The sequence below is a fragment of the Rhinopithecus roxellana genome, chromosome 20 (genome assembly GCF_007565055.1).
Source record: "Rhinopithecus roxellana isolate Shanxi Qingling chromosome 20, ASM756505v1, whole genome shotgun sequence".
NCBI lineage: Eukaryota > Metazoa > Chordata > Mammalia > Primates > Cercopithecidae > Rhinopithecus > Rhinopithecus roxellana.
In genome coordinates this window covers 74,180,894-74,204,277 of record NC_044568.1, presented here as the reverse complement: position 1 = coordinate 74,204,277, position 23,384 = coordinate 74,180,894, and the positions used below count along the sequence as shown (strand labels likewise).

At 47.9% G+C, this 23,384-nt stretch overlaps 1 protein-coding gene across 2 annotated transcripts in view; it reads right to left on the bottom strand.

Moving 5' to 3' along the window:
• ABCC1 (ATP binding cassette subfamily C member 1) overlaps positions 1-23,384 on the bottom strand; it is a 192,732-nt gene that overhangs the window by 133,969 nt on the left and 35,379 nt on the right. For both annotated transcript variants that reach the window (XM_010370871.2, XM_030924928.1), the window contains exons 2-3: positions 3,904-4,080; positions 2,023-2,148 (exon numbers count right to left, since the gene is read on the bottom strand). In XM_010370871.2, the coding sequence (XP_010369173.2) occupies positions 2,023-2,148; positions 3,904-4,080 (303 nt within the window). The remainder of the gene's footprint in view (positions 1-2,022; positions 2,149-3,903; positions 4,081-23,384) is intronic.

The window sequence follows — 23,384 nt, the reverse complement described above, 5'->3', positions numbered from 1 at the left end:
GCTGAGGCAGAAGGATCATTTTAGCCCAGGAGTTCAAGCCTGCAGTGAGCTGTGATCTCATGCCAGTGAAGTCCAGCCTGGGCAACAGAGTATGACTCTGACTCTAAAATTTAAAAAATTAAACATCAATTTAGAAAAATAAAGATTCACGGTCCTTGGCAATCCGGCTCCACATTGTCTTTCCTGACCCCTCTGCCACGTCCACTCTATCCCCCCAACCTTCACACTGTGTTCCTTCATGGAACACCTCGCCCTCCCTGCCTGCATACTCCCCTTAACCTTCTACCCCTCCCTGGACAAACTGTTCACCCTGCTCAGAATGTCCTGCCTTAAATTTGTTCTCTGTTTTTATTTTTTTTTCTTTTTTGAGATGAGGTCTCGCTCTGTCCCCCAGACTGGAGCAGTGGCGTGATCTCGGCTTACTGCAGCCTTCGCTTCCCAGGTTCAAGCAAGTTTCCTGCCTCAGCCTCTTGAGTAGTTGGGACTACAGGCGTGTGCCACCACGCTGGCTAATTTTTTTTTTTTTTTTTTTTAGTAGAGATGGGGTTTCGCCATGTTGGCTAAACTGGTCTTGAACTCCTGACCTCAAGTGATTCTCCCATCTTTGCCTCCCAAAGTGCTGGGATTACAGGCATGAGCCACCATGCCCAGCCTCCCTCCTCTTTTTACAATACTTGAGGGCTACGCTCTCCGAGAACTCTCTGATCAGGGGCTCAGAAGCTGCAGGCTGCAGGGGCTAAAAGCATGGCCTCTGGGATCCCACCGCTGACTCAGCTGCATATGAGCAGTGTGACCTTGACTAGGACACTTAACTTCTCCGTGCCTTGTTTCCTTACCTGTAATATGGGGACAAAGCAGTACCCATCTCACAGGGTTGTTGTGAAAATTAAATCAATTTCAAGACACATGAAACACCAAGAATACTGCCAGGTACATACATAGTAAGTGCTCCATACATGTCAGCTGTAATTAATAAAGTTGTCTCCTTGTCTCTATCACTAAGTTGTGTATCCCCCTGGGACAGAGCAGTTCCCTATTTAGCTTAGCAACCCACCCCCTACGCCAGATATTAAAAACTCAAGGCCGTCAGGCCCCCGGCAGTTAATAGATAAGTGACCAAAGTAGCCAGTACAAGAGCAAAGTATGGCAAATACAACAAAAGGTGGCATCTGCCACTCAGAATCAGTGGCAGGGAAGACAATAAGGCATGGTGGGGATCGTGGCAAACTGGACAACACATGCCCCATCCAAAGGCTGCAGCTGGGGCTGGGAACAGTGGCTCATGCTTATAATGCCAGTGTTCTGGGAGGACCAGACAGGAGGATCACTTGAGGCCAGGAGTTTAAGACCAGCCTAGACAACACAGTGAGGTCCCATTTCTACAAAAAAATTTTAAAATTAGTCAAAAATAAGCTGGGCGTGGTGACACACATCTGTAGTCCCAACTGCTGAGAAAGCTGAGGTAGGAGGATTGCTTGAGGCCAGAAGTTTGAGGCTGTAGTGAACCATCATGGTGCCCCTGCACTCCAGCCTGGATGAAAGTGAGATCCCATCTCTTTTTTTTTTAAAAAAAAAAAAAGGCTACATTTGTATCCCAGTTCCAGCTGATCACTGCCTCAAAAAACTATGATTCTACTCTTGCGAGATTTTTGAGTTTTTCAAGAAAAGTCAGGTTTCTGGGTTTTTACAGCAAGGGCTTTATATTTTATATGTATTTATATATATACACATCTCTCACATATCTATCTCTCACATATATATATATATCTCATATACATATATATCTCATACATGTATGTATGTATTTTTAGTAAAGATGGGGTTTTGCCATGTTGGCCAGGCTCGTCTCGAACTCCTGACCTCAAGTGATCCACCTGAGTCTCAGCCTCCCATAGTGCTGGGATTACAGGCATGAGCCACCATACCCACCCTGTGTCTTTATATTTCTAAACGCCAGTTACTACTTTTGGTCTCCACTGAGCCCAGCAGATGGCCCAGGGGTCACAGCCAGCTCCTACTTACCATGGTGATGCCCAAGAGAGTTGGGCTGACCAGAAACACTGGGGCCAGGAATATGCCCCGACTTCTTTCCCAGAAAGAGTAGAAGAGGTCTGCCCAGCAGACGATCCACAGCAAAAATCCCAAGGCCTGGAAGAGAAGCACATACACGTCCTACAACAGACAGCACTGGAACCTCCCGCAGGGCCTGTACAAACAGCTCAGCCCCAGGGGTAGGGGAAGCAGCCAGCCTTCAAGCTATCAGCCACAGTCCTAGGGCATGGCACATATCCTCTGGGATAAGGACAAGTCCTCAGTAGGGTGAGGTGGCATCCAGGCCGGCACGTGACGGTCTGTAACCGGCTTGCTCTGCCCCACTGCCTCCAACAGGACTGTCTGTCTGGTCACCATGCTCCCCATTGCCTGAACACTCACGAGCTCAGCCCACAGCCCATCTCTAGCTTCAACCCCAGCACACTGCACAAGAAAGCCCTCCACGACAACCATTCATTCAACCAGTATTTACTGAGGGTCCTCTGTGGGTGGGATATGTCTCAAGGTGCATCCATTCTCAAATGATTCAGAAAAAATAAATTATGGCATGCATATATAGAGAGAGAACAAAAGCTCATGATAAAACAAATGTAGCAAAAGGTTAAAAAAATCAGTGAATACAGGCCGGATTCATGCCTGTAATATCAGCACTTTGGGAGGCCGAGGCAGGAGGATCACTGGAAGCCAGGAGTTTGAGAACAGCTTGGGCAACAAAGCAAGACCCTGTCTCTACAAAAAATTGTTTTAAATTAGCCAGGCATGGTGGTGTATGCCTGCAGTCCCAGCTACTAGCTACTCAAAAAGCTGAGGCAGGATGGCTTGAGCCAGGAGTTCAAGGTTGCAGTATGCTGTGATCATACCATTGCACTCCAGCCTGGATGACAGAGCAACACCGTCTTAAAAAAAAAAAAAAAAAAAAAAAAGTGACTATGAGTGATGGATAGAGAAAATCAGGCGGCAGTTCCTGGTATCATTATCGCAACTTTTTTTTTTTTGAGAAGGAGTCTTGCTCTGTTGCCCAGGCTAGAGTGCAGGGGCACAATCTCACTTCGCTGCAACCTCCGCCTCCTAGGTTCAAGGGATCCTCCCGCCTCAGCCTCCCAAGTAGCTAAGATTACAGGCATGTGCCACCACACCCAGCTCATTTTTATATTTTTCGTAGAGACGGGGTTCACCATGTTGGCCTGGCTGGTCTCGAAATCCTGGCCTCAAGTGATTCGCCCGTCTTGGCCTCCCAAAGTGCTGCAATTACAGGCGTAAGCCACCACGCCCGGCTCATTATTGCAATTTTCCTGCAGCTTTAAATTATTTCAAAATAAAAGCCAACTTAAAAAAAATTAGGGGCCAGGCGTGGAGGTTCACACCTGTAATCCGAGTACTTTGGGAAACCAAGGCAGGAGGACTGCTTGAGGCCAGGTTTCAAGACCAGCCTGGGCAACACAGCAAGACCCCTCGCTCTACAAAAAATAAATTAAAAATTGGCCAGAAAAAAATCTATATACATATATTTAATTAAATAAAAAGGAGATCGCCTCAGTAAGAGGGGAAGAGCTGATAATCTCCCAGTAATGCCTTGAGAACAATCCTATCATTCCTGTTGCATAAACAGGGAAACTGAGGCTTGGGAGGGTTAAAAAATTTGCTCCAGGCCAAATACTAAGCGGCAGAGCCAAGATTTGTACCCATGTTTGTCTCCAGAGCTCCAGTTTTCACCTCCCACATTCTTCTGCCTTCTAGAAGAAGGAACTTAGAGCCAACTAACTAGAAGAGAAATGTCAGTTCTCACCAGCCACCACTCCCCATCCAGGTGTACCTCCCTGCCCCCCACAACAAAACCCCCTGGTGACTTACAGTTTTGGTTTTGTTGAGAAGTGTCATCTGAATGTAGCCCCAGTCATGTCGGGAGAGATAGAGGAAGTAGAAGGGGAAACAGGCCCAGAGGTAAAAACAAGGCACCCACACAAGGACCGTGTTCTGAAAGCACTTGGTGAAGTCGGGGTTGCTGGTATACCATGTGACATTCCAGTCCTACGAACACAAACACAGGCGAGGAGTCAGCAGGACACACCCCAGACGACAGGAGCTCACCTGGAGCGTGAAACCAGCTGCCGTGGGGTTTGAATAAACAGACAAGGCTCCTATATATCCAAGGACCTCTCAGGACGAACACGCAAACTCAAAAGATCAGTAGCCAGAAAGACTAAGAAACAAGGAACGAAGGATAAAAGTATGTGGTGTCTTCTGCACTCCCACCTGAGCAGCAGAGACCCTGTTTCAAAATTAATAAATAAAAATAAAGCTCTCTTAGCAGGAGCATACAAATCAGATGCGTGGCTCATGCCTGTAATCCCAGCACTTTGGGAGGCCAAGTGGGCAGACCACTTTAGGCCAGGAGTTCGAGACGAGCCTAGTCAACACAGTGAGATGCTGCCTCTATGAAAAACACAAAAAAATGGCTGAGCATGGAACGTGCCTGTATTCCCAGTCACTCAGGAGGCTGAAGTGGGAGGGCTGCCTGAGCCTGCAAGGTGGAAGTTGCAGTGAGCTGAGATCATGCCACTGCACTACACCCTGGGCAACAGAGCGAGACACTCTCTCTCTCTCTCTCTCTCTCTCACACACACACACACAAACAGTGCATACACACAAAAAAAACCTCACCAACAAAAAGGTATGTAGCATCTCATGTCACATTAACAGCCCCCAGAACCTGTGGCAAGTCCCACTGTAGTATAAAAGATGGAGACAGCCATTTAAAGGAACGCTGAAGGATATTCTCTTATAACCGAAGAACCTGTGTCATCTAGATCACTCTGACCTTGTGAACTGAGGGCTTTCTAATCATCTTCATTCATCACCATCACCTCCCCCACTATGACCATCATCACCACCACCAATACCAATACCACTGCCACCACCACCACCACCGCCATCACAATCACCACCACCACCACCACCACCACCATTGTCAACACCACCACCACCATCACCACCATTGTCACCACCACCACCATCACCACCAATATCATCACCACTGCCATAACCACCACCAATATCACTGCCAACACCATACCACCGCCATCACCACCATCACCACCATCACCACCATCGCCATCATCACCATCATCACCACCAATATCACTGCCAACACCAATGCCATCACCACTGTCGCCATCACCACCGTTGCCATCACCACCACCACCATCATCAATACTACCGCCATCACCACCACCACCAATATCACTGCCACCACTGCCATCACCACCAACGCCATCACCACCACGACCACCACCACCCCCACCACTACCGCCATCATCACTACTGCTGCCATCATCACAACCATCACACTACCGCCATCATCACCATCACCAATATCACCACCACCACCATCACCACCACCACCACTCCCCACCACCACCCCCACTATCACCATAACCATCATCACCATCACCACCATCACCAGGGTAACAACCAAATTGCAGTTGTGTGCCGGGCTTTATTCTAAGTACCTCATGTGTATTATCTCCTTTCATTCTATAAGTATTTTTATCATCTCCTTTTTCAGATGTGAAAGTCAGGCAGAGAAGGGTTAAATACTGTGTCCAGTATCACACAGCTGGGAAGCTCTGGGGCTGAATTCAAACTCAGGCAATGTGGTTCAAGTCTGCATTTTACCATTGAGCTGTCCAGCCTTGGAAACAAATTTTGTTTCAATTACTCTTTAAAAAAAAAATAAAATAAAATAAAAAAAAAAAGTCTGTATTTTGTTAAAGAGCTGTGCCAAATAGATAAATTCATAGATAGATACACACATAGATAGATCAGATATGTACCTGCCCAAGAATAAACCTCCACCATCAGCTGTTCTGTAATGAAGAATTTAAATTTTTCTTTTTTTGAAATGAGGTCTTGCTCTGTTGCCCAGGCTGAAGTGTGGTGGCAAGATCACAGCTAACTGTGCCTTGAACTTTTGGGCTCAAGCAATCCTCCCACCTTTGCCTCCCAAGCAGCTATACTACAGGTATGCACCACCATGCCCAGCGGAAGAATTTCCATGTAATTGAAGCCATAATCTGGCAACTGACTAAACAACTTTGGGAAAACTCACTACCCTTTTTGGGATCTCAATTTCCTGTCTCCACCACAGTTAGATTGGATAAGAGGTACAAAACAGGTTTTCCCACCCACAGTGTGGCCCATAAATGGCTTGTTGTTATTGCTGTTGTTTTAGGCATACTTTTTATTTAAAAAAAAAAAAAAAAAGATTAGATTAGATTCCAACATTTAAATTTTGATTTCCGGCTTTTTATTTTATTTTTTTGACAGAGTCTTGCTTTGTTGCCCAGACTGGAATGCAGTGGCGTGATCTCAGCTCACTGCAATCTCCGCTTCCCGGGTTCAAGCGATCTTGGCTCACTGCAACCTCTGCTTCCCGGGTTCAAGTGATTCTCCTGCCTCAACCTCCTAAGTAGCTAGGACTACAGCCACGTGCCACCCCGCTCGGTTAATTTTTTTTTGAATTTTTAGTAGAGACAAGGTTTTACCATGTTGGCCAGTCTGGTCTCAAAGTCCTAAACCTCAGGTGATCTGCCACCCTCGGCCTCCCAAAGTGTTGGAATGACAGGCCTGAGCCACTGTGCCCAGTCTCTGGCATAACTTTAAAAATCAGAAAATCTTCGGGCGTGGTGGCTCACACCTGTCATCCCAGCACTTTGGGAGGCTGAGGCAGGAGGATCACAAAGTCAGGAGATCAAGACCCTCCTGGCCAACATGGTAAAACCTCATCTCTACTAAATACAAAAAATTAGCCAGGCTTGGTGGTGCACGCCTGTAGTCCCAGCTACTCAGGAGGCTGAGGCAGGGGAATCGCTTGAACCTGGGAGGCAGAGGTTGCAGTGAGTCAATATCGTGCCACTCCACTCCAGCCTGGCGACAGAGCAAGACTATGTCTTAAAAAAAAATCAGAAAATCTGGTGGCGCTGGGCCCCTATTCCTGGTATATGACTATCACTAGGAGCTGGGAGGGGCCAGTCTTTAGATCAGGCCCAGTTGTCCAGTTGGCTGCAGAACCCAAAAAACCCACTTCTCCCCCAGGCTTCCCATGCAACCGGCCTATGCACCCTCCAAATAGCTCTGATTCCAACAGCCCTCCCACGACCACCTGAGACCCCCATGGAATGTCAAGGAATCCAGACCCTTACAGCTCCACACAGCTCTAAAGCCATGTCAAAAAAAAAAGTTAAAAATGAGAAATGAAGGAAATAAGATCACTTCACTTTAAAAAAAAAAAAAAAGTGTCAATCTGATCAAAATACACATGTTCCAATAATTAAAAAGATCTAGTTATCAGGTTGGGCACGGTGGCTCATGCCTATAATCCCAGCACTTTAGGAGGCCTAGGCAGGTGGTGAGGAGTTTGAAACAAGCCTGGCCAACATAGTGAAACCACCATCTCTACTAAAAACATAAAAATTACCCAGGCATGGTAGTGCACGTCTGTGATCCCAGCTACTCGGGAGGCTCAGGCAGAAGAGTCACCTGAACCCAGGAGGCAGAGGTTGTAGTAAGCCAAGATGGCACCACTGCACTCCAGCCCAGGCAACATAGTGAGTCTCCATCTCAAAAAAAAAAAAAAAAAAAAAAGTAAACCTTACAAGGCCAACACACACAAAGAGATTTAGCTAGGAAACATCAAGATACAAACCCTAAAAAGTCTTTTTGGCCTGGCACATTTGGAACACAGCCTTGTAAAGAAGAAGTTGATCGTGGAGAAGGCAAGACATCTCAAAGACTGATTATTTTAATTTATTTCACCCTACTGTTAATTCCTAAGGTGATGGCTGAAAAAAGGATTAAACTGTTGGTGGTCATTATATACAGAACAGCTTCTGAGCAGTTACCAGTAAAATCTCATTCCAAAGGAATCTGCCCTGCTAGAAAGAAAATAATACCAAGACTTGACATATGCAGTTACGTATACAAGAGACATAGTTCCAATGTTAAACATTTAATTGACCTGATCCTAGCCCCACATTATTCCTTGCCAGGACTACTGCAATTGCTTCCTAACTCTTTCCTGTCTCCAGCCTCTCCTGGTCCTACTGAGTCCTCCCTACTACAGCCAGTCCTCCCCACCATAGCCAGAGAATTATCTATGTACACATCCATATGTATACCCACGGATATATTTATCAACCAACCATGAACCCATCCATCCATCCATCCACCCACCCACCCACCCACCAATGCATCCATCCATCCACCCCCCAACCAATTCATCCATTTACCTACCCACCTACCAATTCATCCACCCATCCACCAACCCACCAATTCATTTATCCATCCACCTACCCATCCACCAATTCATCCATCCACCCTACCCACCTACCAATTCATTCACCTATCAATCCATCCACCCACCCACCAGTTCATCCATCCATCCACCCACCCACCAATTCATTCATCCATCTACCAATTCACCCATCCACCCTATCCACCTACTAATTCATTCATCCATCAATTCAACCACCCACCCACCAGTTCACTCATCCACCAACCAATCCATTCACCTATGTATCCACCTACCCACTCAACCATCCATCCATTCATCCACCCATGTCTCCCTCTCTTTGTGATTATTTTTAATAGGTAATATATTTGTGTGCTAAAACTCTTTCAAATTACTCAAAAAGGTATACAGTGAAAAATATGTCTTTCTCCCCAAACTAAGCCCCCCATTCCTACCCTACAGGAAAGCTACCATTGCTAACATCTTACATTCTTCCAGATATGACCTATTTTGTAGCCCCAAAAGGCACCATGATACTCTGTTCTATACCTTGCTTTTTTGTTTACTTAGCTAATATTAAAAACTGAACTTTTGTTTTTTTTTTTTTTTTTTTTGGAGACAAGATCTCACTCTGTTGCTCAGGCTGGGATGCAGTGGCGCAATCGTAGCTCACTGTAGCCTCGACCTCCCAGGCTCCAGCAATCCTCCCACCTCAGCCTCCTGAGTAGCCAGGACCACAGGCACACACCACCATGCCCAGCTAATTTTGTATTTTTAGTAGAAATGGGGTTTTGCCATGTTGCTCAGGCTGGTCCCAAACTCCTGAGCTCAAGCAATCCACTTGCCTTGGCCTCCCACAGTGCTGGGATCACAGGTGTGAACTACCGCACACAGGCTTTGGAAACTGATCTTTATCAGTAACAGAGATGTGTTTTATTCTTGATATTTCTTTTGAACAAAAAGGTAAAAGGGACAAGTCTTCTCATTCCATTCCCTAAGCCCCTCCCCTCAGTTCCTCTCTCTAGAGGCAATGATCATGGGTTTATGTCTTCTTTCACAAAATATTTTATACAAAAATAACAAAAGTAAATATATATCTTCTGTTATCAAATGGAAGGAAGCATACATTACATAATGTTCTGTACTTTTGCTTTTTTCTCTTAATCACAGATTTTAAAGATCATTCCGCAGTATACATGAACGGTTTCCTCACTCTTTGTTATGGCTGTTTTGTATTCTATTGTAGGGATGAACTTGACTTCCATATGTCTCCTGGGGACTTGGCATTGCTATTGCTCTTACAAACAGTGCAGCATTGAATAAACAGCCTGGGAGGAGCCTTATTTCACACTCAAACAAGTGTTGGTAAGATCACTTTCTCGGTCAGGTGTGGTGGCTCCCATCTGTAACTCCAGCACTTTGGGAGGCCCAGGTAGGAGGATCCCATGAGCCCAGCAGTTTGAGACCACCCTGGGCAACATAATGAGACTCTGTCTCATATATACACAAACTTTCAAAAAATGAACCTGCCAGGTCAAAGTGTGTATACAGTAACATTTAGACAGACACTGCCCTCCAAATGGGGAACATCAATTCATACTTCAGCTCATGAGGTAAAAGGCAATTACTTCACAAAGCACAGCAGGTTACAAGTTTCTGACCTCTGCCAATCTGAGGTGAAAAATCTCTCTCTGTAGTTTAAGTTCCTTTTCTCTTTATCATGAGTAAAACTGAGGGCCTTTCCATATGTATTTAAAAGCAATCAGGTTTTCCTGCTCAGAGGACAATTCATAGACTTAGACATTTACATTAATACATAGGGCAGATCTAATGGCCATCTCTCTTCTGCTGGGAAACAACTTCCCATGGCTCCCTATTGCTTTTAAGAACCAATCCTTGCAGTGATCCATGAGGCCTTCCTTCTACATTCACGTCCCATCTGCTTCTCCTACAATTTCTCTCAACCTGTTCCCCAGATGTGCCAACTCAGGCATTTACTTAAGGAAGTATTTACCAAGTTTGTTGTCAGATAATGTTCTAGACACTGTTTCAGGCACTGGAGATTCAGAAAGGCTGTGAGTCCTGCCTTCAAGGCAGTCACCAGCTGCTCGTCAAATAAATGGTTCCTTCAGTCATCTCCTGCTAGATTCTCTCTCTGCAATGTCTTTCTGCCCTAACAAACTCTTATTCATCCTTCAAAACCCAACTCAGGTACCTCATTTAAAAAGCTTCCTCCACACTCCCCAAATAATCTGCCCCCAACCTTTGCAATGATCTTCTTACTTGTCCACCATCAATTTCCTCCTTTGTTTGGTTTGGTTTTGTTATTGTTGTTGTTTTGGTTATTAAGTAATAATCTGGCTGGGCACAGTAGTTTGCACTTCTAATCTCAGCACTTTGGGAGGCCAAGGCAGGAGGATCACTTGAGCCCAGGAGTTCAAGACCAGCCTGGGAAACATAATGATACCTCGTGTTTTTTTTTTTTTAAATAATTATTTTGAAAAATTTTAACAATTAAATAATCCATTCAGGTAGAGACTAGCTATGACCGCTCACTTCCTAATCGAGCAGACGTAGATTCAAATTCAGGCCTTGACCCCATGTGAACCTAGCGAAATCACTTCATTTCTCCAAGCTTCAGTCTCCTGATCAATAAAAAGAGGCAGAAAAGCTGAGCACGATGGCTCACACCTGTAATCCTGGCACTTTGGGAGGTCGGCGCAGGTGGATCGCTTGAGCCCAGGAGTTGAAAGCCAGCCTGGACAACATGGCAAAACCCGTCTCTACTAAAAATGCAAAAACTTAGCCAGGTGGGGTGGCACTCGCCTATAATCCCAGTTACTCAGTGGGCTGAAGCAGGAGGATCACCTGAGCCTTGGGAGGTAGACGCTGCCGTGAAATGTAATCACACCACTGCACTCCAACCTGGGTGACAGAGTGAGCACTTGTCTCAAAAAAAAAAAAAAAAAAAAAAAAAGGAAGGCCAGGCGTACTGGCTCACATCTGTAATCTCAGCACTTTGGGAGGCCGAGGCGGGCGGATCACAAGGTCAGGAGATCGAGACTATCCTGGCCAATATGGTGAAACCCCATCTCTACTAAAAATACAAAAATTAGCCAGTGTGGTAGCGAGCACCTGTAGTCCCAGCTACTCGGGAGGCTGAGGCAGAAGACTCGCTGGAACCTGGGAAGCAGAGGTTGCAGTGAGCCGAGATTGTGCCATTGCACTCCAGCCTGGGTGACAAAGCTAGACTCAGGCTCAAAAAGAAAGGAAGAAAGGAAGGAAGGGAGGACAGGAGGGGAGAAGAGGGGAGAAAGGGAAGGGAAGGGGAGGGAGGAAGGAAGGAGGGAAAAGAAAGATAGAAAGGGAAAGGGAAAGGGAGAAAGAAAAGCCTGGGCACAGAGACTCACACCTTTAATCCCAGCAATTTGGGAGACCGAAATGGGAGGACAGCTTGAGCCCAGGAGTTCTAGACCAGCCTGGGCAACACGGTGAGACCCCATTTCTTTCTTTCTTTTTTTTTTTTTATAAGACAGAATTTCGCTCTTGTTGCCCAGGCTGGAGTGCAATGGCGAGATCTCAGCTCACCGCAACCTCCGCCTCCCAGGTTCAAGCTATTCTCCTGCCTCAGCTTGCCAAGTAGCTGGGACTACAGGCACCTGCCACCATGCCCGGCTAATTTGTTGTATTTTTAGTAGAGACAGGGTTTCACTGTGTTAGCCAGGCTGGTCTTGAATTCCCGACCTCAGGTGATCCGCCCACCTCAGCCTCCCAAAGTGTTGGGATTATAGGCATGAGCCACTGCACCCGGCAAGACCCCATTTATTTAAAATTTTTTTAATTTTTTTTTAAAAGTCAGGAAAACACATCATTTGGAAGAGTTCTGGAGAGGATTCAATGGGACAATGCGTGCCAGATGCTGATACAGTCTAGAGACAATAAACCGTAGGAGCAGATACTAACAGTTAGTAATAATCACCACTGCCACCACCACGGTATTGCCCAGAGATAAGAAGTTTAAAGGATGAAGAAAAGTTGTCCTTTCAAGCAAGAAAGTAAGCTACAGAAGAAATCAGAGAGCATTTAAGGATACCGGAACTCCAGGGAAGGAGAGGTCAGGAAACACTGAGCAAAGGAAGGTGTTTCCTCTGCAGCAAGCAAATTGAAGAGCACAAGCAAGCTTCCTGCTCAGAGCCAGATGGCCAGCTCAGACCCAGAGGGCAGCTGTGGGAGGGAGCGGAAGGAAGGCATCACAAGAGGAAATCTGACTCTGACCATGAACTTCGTGACTATTGCAGAAAGCAGCCAACATGGGTCACCCTTGCCATCCACCCCCACATCACCTCCATCACGGCCCCTACAGCAGCCAACAGCGTAGGTCACAAAGCTAAGAGCATCTGGGGACCAGGCACAGTGGCTCACACCTGTAAACCCAGCACTTTGGCAGCCTGAGACGGGAGGACTGCTTGAGCTCAGGAGTTCAAGAAAAGCCTGGGCAACATAGTAAGACCCTGTCTTCACAAAAAAATTTAAACATTATCCAGGCGTGGTAGTGCAGACCTGTAGTCCCCTCTACTCAGGAGGCTGAGGTGGGAGGATCTTTTGAGCCTAGGGGGTTGAGGCTGCAGTGAGCTAAGATCGTCCCACTGCACTCCAGCCTGGGTGACAGAGTAAGAGACTCTGTCTCAAAGGGAAAAAAAAGTATCGGGGCTGGGCGCAGTGGATCACACCTGAAATCCCAGCACTTTGCGAGGCTGGGGAGGGCAGATCACTTGAGGTCAGGAGTTCGAGACCAGCCTGGCCAACATAGTGAAACCCCATCCCTACTAAAAAATACAAAAAATTAGCCCGTCATGGTGCCAAATGCCTGTAATCCCGGCTAGTCAGGAGGCTGAGGCACAAGAATCGCCTGAACCCGGGAGGTGGAGGTTGCAGTGAGCAAGATCAGGTCATTGTCCTCCAGCCTGGGTGACAGAGCGAGACTTTGTCTCCAAAAAAAAAGAAAAAATAAAAAGTATCGAGGCCTCTTGGGTGTTCCTTACCAGCAGGGACCCTAATGTGTCCTTCTTTAACAACTCCAGGAGGTAAGAAGCGCGACTCTCACTACTGGAGGTTCTGGGAAAAACGGTGAATACTGGGCAATATCCAAAGGCTCAAGGAAGGGATGATTCCCTGGGAGTCTGCAGGCCACTTGCTGTTCCCAACTCCGAGAATCACAGCTACCCAAGGCTGCTTCCTAATCTAGGGAAATCCAGCCAGGCCCACCACTCTCTGAGCAGAATCAGAAGAACCCAACTGTCCAACACGCAATTCAGCCACAAGAGATGAGTTCTGAAGAACACGGTCACCAGTCACTGCACCAGCCCAGGCCCTGCCCCAACCTGGCCCATGGAAATCTTCATAGAGAAAGTGCACGTCGGCCAGGTATGGTGTCTCACGTCTGTAATTCCAGCACTTTGGGAGGCCAAGGCAGGTGGATCATGAGGTCAGTAGATCAAGACCATCCTGGCTAACATGGTGAAACCCTGTCTCTACTAAAAACACAAAAAAATTAGCCGGGCATGGTGGCACAGGCCTGTAGTCCCAGCTACTTGGGAGGCTGAGGCAGGAGAATCGCTTGAACCCGGGAGGCGGAGGTTGCAGTGAGCCAAGATTGAACCATTGCACTCCAGCCTGGGCAATAGAGCAAGACTCCATCTCAAAAAAAAAAAAAAAGAGAGAGAGAGAGAGAGAAAGCTCATGTCCCCCCCAGGTCCCAGTTCCCTCCAACAGCGGCTTCTCTTTGCGGGACACCTCACCAGCTTGGTCAAGTTCTTGTATCTCCATGCCCTCAGTTCTGACACTCAAGAAGCTCAGGACCCCGTCCAAGTCTGAGTGGCCCCTGACCTTCGTGCATTCATAAAATTCCTATTGCATGGCGTCATCTTTTCTGGGCTGAATGATGATGACTAAGGCACCAGGCATTGATCTAAGTCTTCTCATACATGACCCTGGTGCTGACCTTCTTCCTGTACATGACCCTGGCTTTGACCTGCCTTCCTGGTTCAGCCATGATTATCTTGGAAGTCCTCGTGCACCTGGCGGCTCACTAACTTTCCCCTACACCCCTACTGCTCCCATCCAGAAGGCACAGGTTCTGGACAGACGCTCCACCAGGGCCTGCAGGGATAAGGCAAGTAGCCCTGCCAGGGACCCAGTCAGCCAACTCCAGGACAGGAGAGAAGGCCACAGAGAGGATGGGGCAGACAACAGGCAGAAAAAGTGATTATGAATCTCAACTGCCACTGACGGAGGTAATGAGAACCCACTGTGTACCACGAGTTCCACTGAGGCCTGAGCATCCACTCCCAGTTCAAACATCTCAATAACTCACACCCCACAGGGTGCAGTGGCTCATGCCTATGTATCACAGCGCTTCAGGAGGCTGAGGTGGGAGGACAGCTTGAGGCCAGGAGTTTCTGATCAGCTTGGGCAACACAGTGAGACTGTGTCTGTACAAAAAAATTTAAAAACTTAGCTGGCCGGGTGCAGTGGTTCACACCTATAATCCCAGCACTTTGGGAGGCCAAGGTGGGCAGATCACGAGGTCAGGAGTTCAAGACCAGCCTGGTCAACGTAGTGAAACCCCCCCTCTACTAAATGTTCAAAAATTAGCCGGGCATGGTGGTGTGTGCCTGTAATCCCAGCTACTCGGGAGGCTGAGGCAGGAGGATCGCTTGAACCTGGGAGGTGGAGGTCGTGGTGAGCCGAGATCACGCCACTGCAGTCCAGCCTGGGCAACAGAGTGAGACGCCATCTCAAAAACAAAAAACAAAAAAAAACTTAGCTGGGCATGGTGATGCACAACTGTAATCCCAACACTTTGGGAGGCCGAGGCAGGAGGATCACTTGAGCCCAGGAGTTCGAGACCAAAGTTGGCAATGGAGCGAGACTCCCCCCGCTCTACAAATAAAAAAATTAAAAAGTAGCCAGATGTGACGATGCTTGCCTTTAGTCCCAGCTACTCAAGAGGCTGATGAAGGAGGATCACTTAAGCCCAGGACTTCGAGGCTGCAGTGAGCTATGACTGCACCACCGAACTCCAGCCTAGGCAAAAGATTGAGACCCTGTCTCAAAAATAAATAAATAAGTAACTTGCAACAGTCAGGTTCCTCTTGCTCAGTGGACATTTATCAGGGACTTCTACCATGTGCCAAGGTCATGTGCAAGTAAAGTCTCCAGTCTCACACAGTTTCATTGTATGGGAAGAGGCCAAAACTACAAATAGGTTAAAAAAAAAAAAAAAAAAAAAAAACTCTATGTATGCCCAACGGGAGCAAATGGCTTGAAGAAGAAGAAGAAAGTGGATGAAGCATAACGGTGGGCGGGCAGGTGCTAGATCCGTATCAGGTAGACAGAAAGGGCCTCTGGGCCAAGGTGACATTTCAGCAAAGTGCGGAAAGAAATGAAGAAATCTGTGCCACCCTCTGTCTATAGAAAGAGTAAGAGGGAAGATTCATTAGTTGCATCACCCAAGCACCACTCTAAGTGTTTCACATTACATTTCATCCTCACACACAACTCTAGGATTCAGGTACTGTAACCTAACCCATTTCACAGATACAGAAATAGGCCTGGTCATACATAACCTACAAGCAGCATACAGTCAGGAATTTGATGTTCTGTTTTTGAGACGGAGTTTCACTCTTATTGCCCAGGCTGGAGTATAATGTGATCTCAGCTCACTGCAACTTCCGCCTCCCAAGTTCAAGCGATTCTCCTGCCTTAGCCTCCCAAGTAGGTGGGATTACAGGTGGCTGCCACCACGCCTGGCTAACTTTTGCATTTTTAGTAAAGACGGGGTTTCACCATGTTGGCTAGGCTGGTGTCACATTCCTGACCTCATGATCCGCTCTATCCCAGCTACTTGGAAGGCTGAGGCAGGAGAATCACTTGAACCCAGGAGGCAGAGGTTGCAGTGTGCCAAAATCACACCATTGCACTCCAGCCTGGGCAGCACAGCAAGACTTAATATCAAAAAAAAAAAAAAAAGGAAAAAAAGCTAATTAATCTGCAGGGGGTAGGCCTGAAACGAGGGAGAGGAAGCCAACTATTAATTTTTGTTTTATTATCTTTTGTACTGTTTGAATTTTCTCCTCTGCATGCATTATTTCTAAAATAATAATAAGAAAGCCAGTTCGCACTTCAAATAAATAGCAGCAGCAGGAATTGAAGGGTAGGACATTTCTAAATGCTGAGTTGGAAACAAAAAGAAAGCATGTATTTATTGGGTGCCAATAATTACAGCCAGAGTGACCGCGCCAGGCACAGTGATAAGTGCTTCCCAAGCATAGTCCATTTAAACTTTCCACCAGCCCTACAAAGTCAAGACTATTAAAACTCTCCCCTTTCCTGACAAGGGCTCCGAGGTCCAGAGAGTTTATGTAAATGGCTTGGGCTCGTAAACCTAAAAGAAACAGAGCCAGGATTTGAACCCACGGAGAGTCTGACACTGAGTTCCACCACCTCTAAACCAGGTGCTTGGAACACTAAGGCCTTTTTGTTTGTTTGGTTAGCTGGTTTTGTTTTTTGAGACAGGCTCTCACTCTGTTGCCCAGCCTTGAGTGCAGTGGCACCATCACAACTCACTGCAGCCTCTATCTCCTGGGCTACAGCAAACCTCCTGCCTCAGCCTCCCAAGTAGCTGGGACTACAGGCACGCACTACCATGCCTGGCTAATTTTTGTATCTTTCGTAGATCCAGGGTTTTACCATGTTGCCCAGGCTGGTCTTGAACTCAAGCAGTCTGCCCGACTCGGCCTCCCAGAGTGCCAGGATTAGAGGTGTGAGCCACCACACCCAGCCAGAATTCTAAGGCGTTTGCAAGGTGCATGGCAGACAGATGGAGCCTGAGGTGGCTTGGAGGCAAGATCTCCAGGGCCAGAGATCAAGTGAATGGCCTCAGGCCTCACAGATTCCAAACGCATCTCTCCAGAGCAGAGAAGCAAGATTTTGACTCAGACATGGAAACATTCTACAACCCCTGCCACCCACCCAGCCCCGAATGTGAGCAGTGCAGGGTAGTGGTTAAACAATACAAGGTTCAGGATCTAGGTTCTCATCTCCACCACTTACAGATGTGTGCCCTCAAGCAGGGCTTCTTCAACCTCAGAACCGCTGATATTTGAGCCCAAATAATTCTTGGTTGTAGGGGGCCATCCTGTGCATTGTAAGATACTGAGTGGCATCGCTGGCCTCTACCACTAGACGATAATGGCACTCCCCACCTCAAGTTGTGACAACCAAAACTGTCTCTAGACATTGTCAAGTATCTCCAGAGAGGCAAAGTCATCCCCACTGCCCTAAAGCAAGTCAGTTCACCTCACCAGGCCTTGATTTCTTCATCTGTGAAATGAGACTAATTCTAGAACCCACCTATCACAGAGTTATCACGAGGGTTCAGTAAGGTGACCCAAGCGCCAGGTTCCAGGAGCTGTTGTTCCTAGCAGCCAAGAGACGGATTCACACACAAAGTGCAGGGTTCCTGTCATGCATTCATGCATTCAATTGATCATTTGATGACTGTTTATTGAGTACCTACTATGTGCCTAGACCTGGGCTAGTCACAGGCATGGGGGGAAATCAGAAACGCTATCTCTGCCCTCTTAAGACGCATAGTCCATCAAAGATGAAAGCTCACAGATAAGAACTTAATGACAAAGAGCAGTACCTGCTGTGAAGGAAAGAGAAGGGGTGTCAGGACAGGAAGCACCGGAGTGGGGGTCTGAGCAGATGACATCCCCGCAGACTGGAAGGGTCAGGAAGAGCTGGCTGTGCAAAGATTTTAGGAGGCACATACCAGGCAGAGATAGCACAGGCAAAGGCCACAGTCAGGGGGGTGGGTGGCTGCAGCAATGAGCCAGGACCCAAGATGGAGCGGGAGGAGAAGTCACCAGGGGCCACGGCATAGCCGATCTTGGAGTCATGGTACGGAGTATGGATTTTTTGTTCTAATTCTCACAGGAGGTCCTGGGAGGGCATTAAGCAGAGGCATGGCATCGCCTAATTCACATATTAAGACAGTGGTCCCTGGCCAAGCACAGTGGCTCACGCCTGTAATCCCAGCACTTTGGGAGGCCGTGGCGGGCGGATCACCTGAGGTTAGGAGTTCGAGACCAGCCTGGCCAACATGGTGAAACCGCGTCTCTACCAAAAATACAAAAACTAGCCAGGCGTGGTGCCATGTGCCTGTAATCCCAGCTACCCAGGAGGCTGAGGCAGGAGAATCGCTGGAACCCGGGAGGTGGAGGCTGCAGTGAGCTGAGATTGTGCCACTGCACCCCAGCCTGAGAAACAGAGCAAGACTCCATCTCAAAAGAAAAAAAAGATAGCGGTTGCCTTTTCGGCAGCAAGGATGGGTTTTGTGGAAGACGATTTTTCCACAGACAAGGTAGTGGATGATTCAAGCACATTACGGTATTCTGCACCTTATTTCTACGATTACACTGTAATATATAATGAAATAATTATACAACTCACCATCATGTAGAATCAGTGGGAGCCCTGAGCTTTTTTTACCACAACTAGATGGTCCCATCTGGGGGGTGATGGGTGACAGCGACAGATCATCAGGCACTGGATTCTCATAAGGAGCACGCAGCCTCAATCCCTTGTACGCACAGTTCATAATAGGGTTCGCGCTCCTATGAGAATCTAATGCCACCAGTGATCTGACAGGAGGCAGAGCTCAGGCAGTGATGCAAAAGATGGGGAGCAACTCTAAATACAGATGAAGTCTTGCACGCTCACCTGCCGCTCACTTCCTGCTGTGTGGCCTCTGGCCTGGTTCCTAACAGGGCATGAACTGGTACCAGTCCGTGCTCTGGGAATTGGGGACCCCTGTATTAAGAGACCCTAGGAGAAGATCCTAGGGGAGATGGGCAAGGTGGCTGCAGCCGTTGTCAAGGCAATGAAACGGGTGACAGAGAAGCCTGGTTCAAGGCAACTGCTGGGTCGGCGTGTATGGCGTTAGCACATTTACTTCTCCCCGTAACCCAAGGAGAAAGGTGAGGACCAGCAAGGTGAAGGAACTGCTCCAACAGCACACAGGCCGTAAGTGGGGATGCAAGGATGTCTGACTTAGATACCATCCCGAGACATGCACAGTGAGTACCAGATGCTGCTTCGTGGCACCACAGAGTCTACACTTGCGGATTCACCTAATGAATGCTGATGGCCCTGCAGCTCTGCCCACAGTGGGGGTTCTGCTTGGCGACACTGAGCTCTGCCCTGAAGCTGAGTCCAGAGGCCCCAGAAGATCCGAGAGGTGCCGTCCTTGTGGAATTTCACTCAACCCTGAGCTCGCTGGGGCTACGTTTCTTTTGCAGAACAAGCCCTGTACTTTTCATGCATATTGCAAGACCGAAAGGGATCTGGAGCGGCGCTCTGTTTTGCCAATGGAAAACTAAGAAAAGGCAAAGAAGAGAAATCAGATTCACTCCACCACACACCCATACCCCTGCCCCCGACACACACACACACACACACACACAGCTTCCCTGTGATTTAGAGGCACAGGTGGCCCTAGATCCTGAGACACCCAAAATTCCACTCCCTTGAGTTAGACACTAAACACCAAGAGGCACTAGCACTGCTGAACTGGAGACGACAGTGGTGATCTCCTCCTAATCTCAGCCACACATGGGCCCTGGAGAAATAACTGCACTCTGTGTTCACTGGAGCGTCATTCACAACAATCAAGATGGAGACAAGTAAATGTCTATCTGTAGTCAAGTGGACAAAGAAAACGTGATCCATACATGCCATGGAATGTCGCTCAGCCTTAAAAAGGAAAGAAATTCTGCCATTTGCAACAACATAGATGCGCCCGGAGAACATTATGTTAAATTGAAAAAAGCCAGGCACAGGAAGACAAACACTGCAAGATCTCACTCACATGTGACATCTAAAAAAAAATCAACTCATAGAAGCAGAGAACAGAATGGTAGTTGCAAGGAGCTGCTGGTAGGAGCAACAGGGAGGTGTTAGTCAAAGCATACAAAGTTTTGGTAATGCAAGATGAGTCAGTCAGTCCTAGGGTCTACTGTACAGTATAGTGCCTATAGCTCACGATACTATATTGTATACTTAAAAATTTGCTGATGGCTGGGTGTGGTGCCTCACGCCTGTAATCCCAGCATTTTGGGAGGCCAAGGAGGGTGGATCACTCAAAGTCAGGAGTTCAAGATCAGCCTGGCCAAGATGGCGAAACCCCTTATCTACTAAAAATACAAAAATTAGCCAGGTGTGGTGGTGGGCGCCTGTAATCCCAGCTACTCGGGAGGCTGAGGCAGGAGAATCACTTGAACCTGGAAGGCAGAGGTTGCAGTGAGCTGAAATCGCACCACTGTACTCCAGCCTGGGTGACAGAGCCAGACTCTGTTACAAAAAAAAAAAAAAAAAATTGCTGAATGGTGCCAGGCACAGTGGCTCACACCTGTAATCCCAGCTACTTGGGAGGCTGAGGTGGGAGGCTCGCTTGAGCCCAGGAGTGGGAAGCTGCAGTGAGACGTGATTATGCTAATGCACTCCAGCCTGGGTCAGAGAATGAGACCACATCTCAAAGAAAAAGAAATAAAAGTAAAATCACAGTTCTTTCTAAGCACTGACTGCGTACCAGGCACAGTGTTCAGGTTTCATGTACATTGCTCCATTTTATCACCCTAGCAGTCTATGAGGAAGGTACTGTAATGACTCCCACCTTACAGAGAGGAACGCAGAGACAAACAGGTGAGAAGAAGTCCCACGAGTCACAGGGGCAGGACCTTGAGGGTCCTGGATTCAAACCCCAGCAATTCTTCTGCACAACCAACCAAAGAACAGACCGGGCTTCGAGGGGCAAAAGGCAAGGCGAGAGGCTGCTCCTGAACGCCACGCTCAGAAACAGCGCTGCAAAGGGACAGCTCAGAAGCCAAGGAAAGCTGAGAAAAGGAGTCCAAGAGGCCTGTGGTTAGGTCAGGGCACCCGCTGGGCCTCTGAACATTAATCCTGTTTAAAGACACAGCATGTGGCATTCATTTTCCCACTGCAGTCCTGAAAAGATCTGGAGAAAGGCTAAAGTCTCCTGGCCCCAACACAGCAGGAGGCAAGCACGGCTAGCAGGGGCATGGGGTGAGAGGAAGGCGGCTAGAGTCAGCATCGCGTGGGCAGTGACGAGCCCTGGCATGCTGCACCCCACCCTGCCCCCTAACTCAGCAGAGCTAAGAATAAAGCCCAGTAACATCACAGGGGCAATTTCCAGGCTTATCCCTAACACCCAGGAAGGCAGGGGCACGGCCGTCCTTGCTCCATCCAGGCAGGTACCACAAATCCTCATGCTCAAGATGCAGAACTGAACACAGTTACATGCAAAACTAAGTCTTTTTTTTTTTTTTTTTTTTTTTTTGAGACAGAGTCTTGCTCTGTCTCCTTGGCTGGAGTGCAATCATGTAATTACAGCTCATTACAGCTTTGAACTCCCAGGCTCAAGTGATCCTCCTGCCTCAGCCTCTCAAGTAGCTGGGACTAGAGGTACACACCACCAAGCCTGGTTAATTTTTGTATTTTTTTTTCAGAGATGGGGTCTTGCTATGTTGCCCAGTCTGGCCTCGAACTCCTGGGGATCAAATGATCCTCCCACCTCAGGCTCCCAAAGTGCTCGGATTACAAGAATGAGCCACTGTGGCCAGCCCTAAGGATCCTGTCTTAACAGGGCTTCAATGCTGTTAAGCACTGAAAAGAAAGCAGAGGTCAGGCTGCCCATCACACTGCCCAAATGTCAGCAGCAAGCATCTTCTTCCAACCTGCTTTCACCCAAACTCTCCCAAGCACCACGAGGCCTCTCGTGGGAGGCCCGTCCTGTGAAGCTGACACTCGTCCTCGTTTTCTCCATCTAGCCGTGGCTATCTTTGCAAGGTTGCTCCCCAGCCACTTCCTCTCCTCTTATCAGACTCTCATGCTTCACCAGATAAATCCCTTAGTCATGTTCCAGGGTCTTGTGAGGGGTCAGGCATGTGCTGGGCATAGGGATATGTCTGGGGACAGAGCAGTAACAGGACAGACAGCATTCATCCATTTACGGAGCACGGTTCCTAGGGCTGAGGGCCCAGCAGTGAACGGTGGGGACCAAAGGCCAGCCCTCCTGGAGCTGACAGCCTAAAGAGAAGAGACAGATGGTTTAGAAGGGAGAGGATATGAAGACATGTGTGATAAAAAGGACTCAGAGAAGAGGGCAGGCCTTGCTGAGGATGGGTATTTAAACACAGGATTGAGCCAGGCACAGTGGCTCACGCCTATAATCCCAGCACTTTGGGAGGCCAAGACAAGTGGATCACTTGAGGCCAGGAGTTCAAGGCCCAGCCTGGCCAACATAGCGAAACCCTGTCTCTACTAAAAATACAAAAAATTAGCCGGGTGGGGTAGTGCACGCCTGTAATCCCAGCTCCTCAGGAGGCTGAGGCACAAGAATCCCTTGAACCCGGGTGGTGGAGGTTGCAGTGAGCCGAGATCGTACCACTGCACTCCAGCCTGGGCAACAGAGCAAGACTCCGTCTCAATTAAAAATAAACGAACAAATACAGGATAGAAGGAAACAAGGGAGTAAACCAAATGGCCAACTGGACGAAGGGCACACCAAGCAGAGAAAACAGCCAGTGCAAAGGTCCTGAGGTCAGACCAGGCCTGGCATTTCTGAGAAACCACAGAGAGGCCAACAGGTCTCAAGAGTAACAAGCAGTGAAGACAGGGAGGAAGGCAGAAGGCAGGGAGGAGACAGTCAGTGCGGGACGCACAGGCCATCGCAGGGATTTTGACTTTCACTCGGAGTGACCTGAAAAGCATGGAGTTGATGTGCCGTGATCTATGTTTTAACACCATGGTTCTCAAGTGGGAGCAAGTTCGTCCCTCAGGAGACATGTGACAACATTTAGAAACACCCTGGGTTGTCACAACTTGGGAAGAGGATAGTGCTGTTGGTACTTTGTGGACAGAGGCCAGGGATACTGCTTAATAGCCACAATGCACAGGA